The sequence below is a fragment of the Penaeus monodon genome, chromosome 26, assembly GCF_015228065.2.
Source record: "Penaeus monodon isolate SGIC_2016 chromosome 26, NSTDA_Pmon_1, whole genome shotgun sequence".
In the NCBI taxonomy this organism is placed as follows: Eukaryota; Metazoa; Arthropoda; class Malacostraca; order Decapoda; family Penaeidae; genus Penaeus; species Penaeus monodon.
This window is the reverse complement of record NC_051411.1, coordinates 13,250,098-13,259,977: the sequence shown is the minus strand read 5'-3', so window position 1 is coordinate 13,259,977 and position 9,880 is coordinate 13,250,098. Positions and strand designations below refer to the sequence as shown.

Sequence of the window (9,880 nt, the reverse complement as noted above, 5' to 3'; positions counted from 1 at the left end):
CTCCTATCCCTCCCCCTCTCTTTCATCACAATCATTTCCCTTCCTCTCCCCGACCCCTCTGAGGACAGGGCTGCCAACCCTTCTGCCACCCAACAGGCAACCCTCCGTCATCGGTAATCATGCACACTCGCGGCACTAATTAGAAGGTATCATGGTGGTAATCCTGGAATTGGTGTTTTGGAACAGGGGCCGTTTTTTTTTTTTTTTCGTCTTCTTTTTCTTCTCTTCTTTCTTTCTTTATCGCAGACTCTCGTAGATTGAACGCAAAGGCAATGGAACGGGGGAAATATGTAGGGGGGGGGGGGGGTTAAGGGAGTAAAGAGGGAAACAGAAACGGGGGAAAGAGAGAGAGAGGAGGGTGAGAATTAGATACAGAAAGAGGGAAAAGAAAGAGAGAGAGAAAGAGAAAGAAAGAGAGAGAGAGAGAGAGAGAGAGAGAGAGAGAGAGAGAGAGAGAGAGAGAGAGAGAGATACAGGAAGACAGACAGACACGCAGACTTGCAACAAGGGAGCGAGAGACAGACAGACAGGCAGAAACAGAGAGACTAGACCTTTTCCGAGGAATGTTCAGAAATGTCAAGCCTTAACCTGGTTTCTGAATGTCAGTGGCTGCTTCCCAGCATCCACTTTCTCTCGGTAGCTACGGAGAATACTTGTTATTGACCTACTTCCATTCACTCTTTTCATTCTCTCTCTCTCTCTCTCTGTCTGTCTACTATCTTCTATCTATTTATCTATCTGTTACCTACCAATATCTGTCTCCCTGCTCTCTCGTTCATTCTCTCAATCTATATATCAACTATCTATCCATTTATCAATCTCTCTGCTACCTCTCTCTCACCCTCTCTCTCTCTCTCTCTCTCTCTCTCTCTCTCTCTCTCTCTCTCTCTCTCTCTCTCTCTCTCACACACACACACACACACACACACACACACACGCACAACCAAACACAAACACACACACATACACACACACACACACACACACACACACACACGATCTCCTCTCGAGGCTTTTCCGACTGTTTCATCTATCTCTTCCTCTGCTTATCTTAGAAGAGAGCAGCCCCTTCGTTAACACAACCTTTGTTTCGAATCACGGTTTCTTATACAGTCCGAATTCAGGGGCTTACTGCACAAAGCGTCCATTTCCAGAGACGAATAATCCCTTTTATCGCCGGATTTGAGACTGCGAGAAGACTATGGAGAGAAAAAGCCTATGATTCCGATAATGACCTGGTATTATGGTCGTAGATGGACAGTACAAAAATTAATGTATAAAAATTTCACAGCTGTCAAGGATCTGACTCCGAGAGCTGCCATTTGCGTCTAGCGATATGCGTGATAGATCTATCGTTATAGATATTTTTTTACTGTTATTTTTTTTTTCTCTCTCTCTCTCTCTCCCTCTCCCTCCTTCCCTATCACCATTTTCTCCCATTTTCTCCTTCACTTCTTTCTTCGTCCTGTTATTTTCTTCTCACGTTCCTACTCTTCGCTTTTCACTACAAGTTCTCCCTCTCCTTCTCCCTCTTTTATTTCTTCGCTTTCTTCTTCAGATCGCTTTCTCCTACTCTCCCTTATCCCTTTCCTCTCTCACCCCAAGAGACGACCCGCGACCGAAACGGCAGGAGAGGGTGAATGCTGAAAGGAAAGGATAAGAAGACGAATTGGTGGCAGCGGAGTTTTCAATTCCCTTAAAAAACGACATGGTGGCAGCGGTGTTTCCAATCCCCTTAAAAGCTCAAAGGGAACCTGAGAACCTTATCGTACACCTAGAGTCGCCAGTCCTTCGTCACGGGAGGGCTTTCCTCTGACCTCTGTCCTCAAAGGATGTGGCTGAGGTCTTTTGTTTGTTTTTGTCTGTAGTGTCTGTCTTTTGTGTCTCAGTCTGTACCTGATGGCTACCAATCTCTATGCTAGTGTGTTGTACATCACATTTTATGGTTACCTAGACATATTATTGTATTAGTCTCAGTCTATAATAGGACTATACCAATCTCTATGCTAGTATTTTTATTTCTATACGTACACTTGTGTTTACTTGCCTTCTTGACTTGTTAGTGCATGGGCATGCATTTATCATTGCCCGTATCTGCGGAAGGGTATTCCTGTATGTATCAACTGTATGTCTGTGCAAATGTGTCCTTGATGATCTGATATTTGTTCAGTACTGAGAAAGCCAGTTGAGTAAGCAGAAGCATAGTTTAGCAGTCAAAAGGCCATTTAACCGTTAAAATAGTAATTTATTCGGTGTGTTCGATCTTTTCTCGGTAATTCAACTGTCAGTCATAACTTGTTCTATAAGGATTTTTCAATACGAAAAAAATATGGATAACGATTGTTTTATTTTTTAACGGGGGAGGGGGGGAGAAGGAAGAGGAGAAAGAGAAAGAAAAAGGAAGAAGAGAAGAGAAGGAGGCGGAGGAGGAGAAGGAAGAGGAGGAGGACGAAGACGAAGAAAAGGAGAAGAAAATGAAGAAGAAAATCAAGATAAAGAAGAACAACAGAAGGATAAAGGAGACGATGAAGATGATGATGATAATGATGAGAAAGAGGAAGGGGAAGAAGAGGAAGAAAAAGAAGTGAAGGAAAAAGAAGGATGCATGCAAGAACAAATAAAACATAATGATGAGGAAGAGGAACAACAGTAGATGGAAACTATCGGCAGAAACAAAGAGGAGTAGAAGGAGGAAAGGAGAAATCAAGAGAAAGATACACAGCCAAAGAGAAGCAGACGATCATGCATAAACAACCATGCGTGTTTTGACAGAATACATATCAATATGCGTGCATGTATTCGCTTTCGGGTGTGTGTGTGTACCCTATCATGCTGCATTATTTCCTTTTTCGTGGAGACAAGGGTGGCACCAGTAGTCAGGACATAAAGCTATTCATCATATTATGACTCCCGGTGATTATACTGTGAACTTACCTATATCATGATCGTCGCTATCATCACCGCCTGCATAGTGAATGGTATAATCACCATTGGTATAACCATCACAATAATTTTTGTTACGAATGGGATAATTATTACCATCATTATCATGGTTATAATCATCTCCATCTCCACTGGGAATCTGTCTCGCTTCAACTGTACGTCCTACTCAGTCTTTCACCCTTTCACTCTCTCTCTTTCACGCTCTCTCTCACTCTCACCCTCTCTCTCTCTCTCTCTCTCTCTCTCTCTCTCTCTCTCTCGCCCCCTCTCTCTCTCTCTCTCTCTCTCTCTCTCTCTCTCTCTCTCTCTCTGCCCCTCTTCTCTCTCTCTCTGCCCCTCTCTCTCTCACTCTGTCCCTCTCTCTCTCTCACTCTGTCCCTCTCTCTCCCTCTTTCTCAACAAAACCCTGAACGAAAAAGAAATAATCATAGCACGATATGGCAAAGAAACGAAGGTCGGAGGCGACCAAAAAGGGAGCCCAGCAAAACCGTTGTTGCTATAACAGCGAAATGAGGCGAAACAGAGGCGCATGGAAAAGTCCCAAGAACGTCAAGAGCCATTTGCTGCACTGAAGGTCACAGGATGAGGGAGCTCGACCTTTTCGTGTGCTTCTTTTGTTTTCATTTTCTCTGTGTCTCATTATGCATCTCACTCGCTCCCTCTCCCCCTCCCTCCCCCTCTCTCTCTCTCTCTCTCTCTCTCTCTCTCTCTATCTCTCTCTCTCTCTCTCTCTCTCTCTCTCTCTCTCTCTCTCTCTCTCTCTCTCTCCTCTCTCCTCTCTCCCTCCCTCTCCCTCCTCCCTCCCTCCCTCTCTCTCCCTCCCTCCCTCTCTCCTCCCTCCCCCTCTCTCCCTCCCTTTTTTGGGGTTTTTCCTTTTTTTATTTTTTTTAAAAATTTTTTTTAAAAAAAAAGGGTTTAAAAAAGGGGCCCCCCCGGGTTAAAAATTTTTTTGGGGTTTTATTTTTTAAAAAAAAATTTTTTCAAAAAGGGGGGGTTTAATTTTTTTTAAAAAAAAAAAAAATTTTTTTTTTTTTTTTGGGGGGGGGAAAAAAAAAAAAAAGGGGGAAAAAAAAAAAAAAAAGGGGGGAAAAAAAAAAAAAAAGGGGGGGGGGGGGGGGGAAAAAGGAAAAAAAAGAAAAAAGGAAAAAAGGGGAAAAAAAGGGGGGGGAAAAAGGGGGGAGGGGAAAAAAAGGGGGGGGAAAAAAAAAAAAAAAGGGGAAAAAAACAAGGGAAGAAAAGTTAGAAAAAAAAAAAAAAAAAAAGGGTGAGGGGAAGGGGAAAAGGAAAAGGAAAAAAGGGAAAAAAAAAAAAAAAAAAAAAAAAAGAAAGGGCCCCCAAAGAAAAAAAAATAAAGGAAAAAAAAAAGGGGGTTTTTAAAATAACCCAAAAAAGGGGGAAAAGGGTTGGGGGGGGAAACCCAAAAAACCCCGGGGGGGCAAGGGAAAAACCCCGGGGTTTCCCAAAAAAAAAATTTTTTTTTGGGGGTTTTTTTTTCCCCTTTCCCCCCTTTTTTTTTAAGGGGGGAAAAATTTTTTTCCCCCGGAAAATTTTTTTTTAAAAATGGGTTTTAAAAACTTTATAAATTTTTCCCCCCCAAGGGGGTTTTAAAAACCCCCCCCTTTTCCCCCCCTTTTTTTTTTTTTTTTTTTCCCCCCTTTTTTTTAAAAAAAAAATCCCCCCCTTTTTTTTTCCTTTCCCCTCCCCCCCCCCCCCTTTTTTTTCCCCCCTTTTTTCCCCCCCTTTTTTTCCCCCCCCTCTCCCCAAAAATTTTGGGCCCCCCCCCTCTCCCCCTTTTTTTTCTTCTCTCTCTCCCCCTTTTTTTTTTCTCTCTCTTTTTCCCCCCCCCCCCCCCCCCCCCCCCTTCCCCCCCCCCCCCCCCCTCCCCCTTTTTTTTTTTCCCCCCCCCCCTCTCTCTCTTCCCCCCCCTTTTCTCCCTTTTTCCCCCTTCCCCCCCCCCTTCTTTCCCCCCCCCCCCTCCCTTTTTCTCTCTCCCTTCCCCCCTCCCCCCCCAAAAAAAACCCAAAAAAAAAAAAACCCCAAAAAAAAAACGGGGGGAAAAAAAAAAACCCCCGGAAAAATTTTTTTAAAAAGGAAAAGGGGAAAAAGGGCCAAAAAAAAAATTTTCCCCTTTTTTCAAAAGGGGCACAGGATGAGGGATGCCCCTTTTTTTTTTTTTTTTTTTTTTTTTTTTTTTTATTCCCCCCCCCCCCCCCCTCCCTCCCCCTCTCTCTCTCCCCTTTTTCCCCTCTTTTTTTTTTCTCTCTCCCCCTTTTTTTTTTTTTTTTTTTTTTCCCCCCCCCCCCCCCCCCCCCCCTCCCTTCCCCCCCCCCCTCCCCCCCCCTCCCCCCTCCCCCCCTCCCTCCCTCCCTCTTCCCCCCTTTTCCCCCCCCCCCCCCCCCCCCCCCCTTTTCCCCCCCCCCCCCCCCCCCCCTTTTTTCCCCCCCCCTTTTTTTTTTCCCCTTCCCCCCCTTTTTTTTTCCCCTCTTTTTTTTCCCCCCCCTTTTTTTTTTTTCCCCCCCTTTTCCCCTTTTTTTTTCTCTTTTTCCCCTTTTTTTTTCTTTTTTCCCCCTTTTTTTCCCCCCCCCCCTTTTTTTCCCCCCCCCCCCCCCTCTCCCCTTTTTTCCCCTTTTTCCCCCCCCCCCCCCCCCCCTCCCCCTTTTTCCCCCCCCCTTTTTTCCCCCCCCTTCCCCCTTTTTCTCTTCCCTTTTCCCTCCCCTTTTCTCCCCCCTTTTCCCCCCCCCCCCCCCCCTTTCCCCCCCCTCCTCCTTTTCCCCCCCTCTTTCTCTCTTCCCCTTTTTCCCCCCCCCTTTTTTCCTTTTTTCCCCCCCCCCCCCTTCCCCCTTTTTTCTCCCTCCCCCCTCTCCCTCCCCCCTCCCTTTCCCCCTTTTTTTTCTTTTCCCCCCTTTTTTCTTTTTCTTTTCCCCCTTCCCCCCCCCCTTTTTTTTTTTTTTTTTTTTTTTTTTTCCCTCTCTCTCTCTCCCCCTCTTTTTTTTTCTTTTCTTTTACCCCTTCTCTTCCTTTCCCCCCCTTTTTTTTTTTCCCCTTTTTTCTTTTTTTTTTTTTTTTTCTTTTTCCCCCCCCCCCCCCTTTCCCCTTTTTCCCCCCCCCCCTTTTTTCCCCCCTTTTCCCTCCCCTTTCTCTCTCCCCTTTTTTTTTCCCCCCCCTTTTTTCTTTTCCCCCCCTCCTTTTCTCCCCTTTTTTTCCCCCCCCCTTCCCCTTTTTTTTTCTTTTCTTTTTTTTTTTTTCCCCCCCCCCTTTTACCCCCCCCCTCTCTTTTTTTTTTTTCCTTTTCCCCCCCTTCCCCCCCTCTCTCTCTCTCCTTTTTTCCCCCCCCCTTCCCCCCCCCCTTCCCCCCCCCCCCCTCTCTCTCTTCCCCCTCCCCCTTTTCCCCTTCCCCCCCTTTTCCCTCTTCCCCCCCCCCTCTCCCCTTCCCTTTTCTTTTTTCCCCCTTTTTTTCCCCTTTTCCCCCCCCCCTTTTTTTTTCCTTTTTTTCTCCCCTTCCCCTTCTCTCTCTCTCCTTTTTTTCTTCTTCTTCCTTTTTTTTTTTTTTCCCCCCCCCCCCCCCCCCCCTTTTTCCCCCCCCCTTTTCCCCCCCCCCCCCCCCCCCCCTTTTTTTTCTTGTCCCCCCCCCCCTCCCTCCCCCCCCCCGGGGTTTTCCCGGGGCCCCCCCCCCCCCCCCCCCCCCCCCCCCCTTTTTTCCTTTTTCCCCCCCCCCCCCCCCCTTTCCCCCCCCCCCCCCCCTTTCCCCCCCCCTCTTTTTTTCCCCCCCCCCCCCGGGGCCCCCCCCCCCTTTTTTTTTTCCCCCCCCCCCCCCCCGCCCCCCCCCCCCGGAAAAGGGGGGGTTTAAAAAAAAATTTTTTTTGGGGGGCCCCCCCCCCCCCTTTCCCCCCCCCCCCCCCCCCCCCCCCCCCCGGGGGGGGGGGGGGTTTTTTCCCCCCCCCTTTTTAAAACCAAAAAGGGGGGAAAAAAGAGAAAAAAAGGGGAAAGGGGGGGCCCCCCCAAGGGGGCCTGGGCCTTTAAAAAGGGGGGGGGCTTTTCCCCCCCCCTTTTTTTTTTTTTCCCCTTTTTCCCCCCCCCCCCCCCTTTTTTTTTTTTTTTTCCCTTTTTCCCCCCTTTTTTTTTTTCCCCTTTTTCTTTTTCTTTTTTTTCCCCCCCCCCCCCCTTTTCCCCCCCCCCTTCCCCCCCCCCCCAAAAATTTTTTTCCCCCCCCCTTTTCCCCCCCCCCCCTCCCTTCCCCCCTCCCCCCCCCCCCCCCTTTTTTTTTTTTCCCCCCCCCCCCCCCCCCCCCCCCCCCCCCCCCCCCCCCCTCCCCCCCCCCCCCCTTTTTTTTTTTTTTTTTTTTAAAAAAAAAAACCCCCCCCCAAAAAAACCCCCCCCCCCCCCAAAAAAAAAAAAAAAACCCCCCCCCCCCCCGGGGCCCCCCCCCCCAAACCCCCGGGGGTTTTCCCCCCCCCCCGGGGGGGGGGGGGCCCCCCCCCCCCCCCCCCCCTTTCCCCCCGGGGGCCCCCCCCCCCCCCCCCCCCCCCAACCCCCCCCCCCCTCCCCCCCCCCCCCCCCCCCCCCCCGAACCCCCCCCCCCCCCTCCCGCCCCCCCCCCCCCCCCCCCGGGCCCCCCCCCCCCTTTCCCCCCTTTTTTCCCCCAGGGGCCCCCCGGGGGGGGTTTTTCCCTTTTTCCCCCCCCCTTTTCCCCCCCCCTTTTCGGGCCCCCCCCTCGGGCCCCCCCCCTTTTTTTCCCCCCCCCCTTTTCCCCCCTTTTTCCCCCCCCCCTCCCCCCCCCCCCCCCCCCCCCCCCCCCCCCCCCCCCCCCCCCCCCCCCCCCCCCCCCCCCCCCCCTCCCCCCCCCCCCCGGCCCCCCTCTCCCCCCCGGGGGGCCCCCTCCCCCCGGGCCCCCCCCCCCCCGGGGGGGCCCCCCCCCCCCCCCCCCCCCCCCCCCCCCCCCCCCCCCTTTCCCCCCCCCCCCCCCCCCCCCCCCCCCCCCCTCCCCCCCCCCCCCCACGCCCCCCCCCCCCCCCCCCGGGGGGGCCCCCCTTTTCCCCCCCCCCCCCTTTTTTCCCGAAAAAAAACCCCCCCCCCCCCCCCCCCCCCGGGGCCCCCAAAAAAGGGGGAAAAAAAGGGGGGGGGGAAATTTAAAATTTTAAAAAAAAACCCTTCCCCCCCCGGGCCCCCCTTTTTTTTTTCCCAAAAAAGGGGGCTTTACTTTTCCCCCCCTTTTTTTTTTTTTTTTCCCTTCCCCCTCTTTTTTTCCCCCCCCCCCAAAAATTTCCCCCCCCAAAACCTTTAAATTTTTTTTAAAAAACCCCCCCCCCCCTTTTCCCCCCCCCCCCCAAAAACCCCCCCTCACCCCCCCCCTTCCTTTTTTTTTTGTTTTTTTTTCCTTTTTTTAAAAAAAAATTGGCCCTTTTTTCCCAAATTTTTGGTTTTTGGGTTTTTCCAAAAAAGGGGGGGAAATTTTTGTTTTTTTCCCTTTCTTTTTTTTCCAAGGTTTTTTTGGGGGGGGGCCCCTTTTAAAATTTTTTTTTTTTTAAAAATTTTTTCCTTTTTTTAAAAATTTTTTTTTTTTAAAAAAAAAAAAATAAAAAAAAAGGGGAAAAACTCCTCATCTCCATCTCCATCTCCATCTCCATCTCCATCTCCATCTCCATCTCCCTCCATCTCCATCTTTTAATGTTCAATATTCTCTATGCAATATACCATATGTCTTAACATATCAGTTAATTGAGCCATGAACTATACAGACTACAGAGTCGGTTGAATGTTCTAACAAGACTGACCACTTACCTTTTCAACAACCCTGTTAACTTTTTCAGAAGCGTTTCTCTGTCTTGTGCCATCATAAAACACTAACTCTGTTCTCTGTTTTCATAGGATATATCATGCACACTTGTGTCCACAAATATAAAAATATGAATGAAAACAATAAATGACCGGCGCGCATATAAATCTTTCTTCTTCACACCATGTTTATTCTGACTGCATTATCTCTATAACAAAAGAAAAAATAATAGAGAAAAAAAGAAAAAAAAATGAGAAACAATAATTCAGTCTTATTCGTGTGACGACAATTAGAAAGCCAGAAGACCAGGCAGTTCCACCAACCACACAAATGCACTTAAAGTTCAGTCACGGAACTTAAAAAGTCCAGTCACTGCGTTACCGGGTAAACAAGTGTGCAAACTCACGCCACCTCGCATGCGGTAATCGTTCAAGTAGGGCCTCCTGCGCAAGGATTCGGATGAGGGAGGCGATGGGAATTTCGGATAGATCGCTTCATGGTTGTTTCAGTGTTTACGTAATTCTTCGATAAGATCGGATCGAGAGTGGACGGAAGTCGGCGTGGTAACCAATGTAGTAGTGTTGTAGTCCAGTGAGCTTGCGCCGTTGGTCGATACTTCGTTCCGAACGTTTCGCGGTTGACTTGGGCTTCATTTGCCTAGCTTCTTTCCCTCGTTCGGGATGAATTTTTTAACATCTCTTCTTTGCGAAAATTACATTTTTTGCTCATTGTACAACTTAAATACAAAGCAGAAGTGCCATCAACGTATCATTCTTATCAGGTAATTGCCTAAACAAAACCTGCTATCATGGCATTCGGCTATAGCATGACGTCACAGAAGAGTCATGTATCATGCAGAAGTTTTCGCTCCCTTCTTTGGGTCTTTCTAAGCCAGCGAACGAAAACTCTCAGAAGATAGACGGATGAAGCTGGAAACTTTGACTCAGTATTTAGCCCATGTGTTTCGTGATTTTAGCCGTAACCAAGACAGGGGGAGTTGGGAAATCTTTAAAATTGATTTTAGCGAAGGGATGATCTGAGTACAGGCACCACGTGGGGTGTACATGGCGTGTGTGTTGTAGGCCTAAATAAACTATGTAAACCACTACTAATGGATTTATTATACAGCACGTGGGTTCTTACTGGCTAATTATGTGTAACTAT

General features: G+C 49.0%; 1 protein-coding gene across 1 annotated transcript in view; it reads right to left on the bottom strand.

Annotated features, from left to right (window-relative positions):
• The window catches only part of LOC119589942 (uncharacterized protein DDB_G0284459-like), an 86,578-nt gene extending 77,226 nt beyond the window's left edge, over nt 1-9,352 (bottom strand). The window contains exon 1 of the mRNA XM_037938611.1: nt 8,722-9,352. Coding sequence (XP_037794539.1) covers nt 8,722-8,777 — 56 coding nt within the window. The 5' untranslated portion in view covers nt 8,778-9,352. The remainder of the gene's footprint in view (nt 1-8,721) is intronic.
• Between the last annotated feature and the right edge of the window lie 528 nt (nt 9,353-9,880).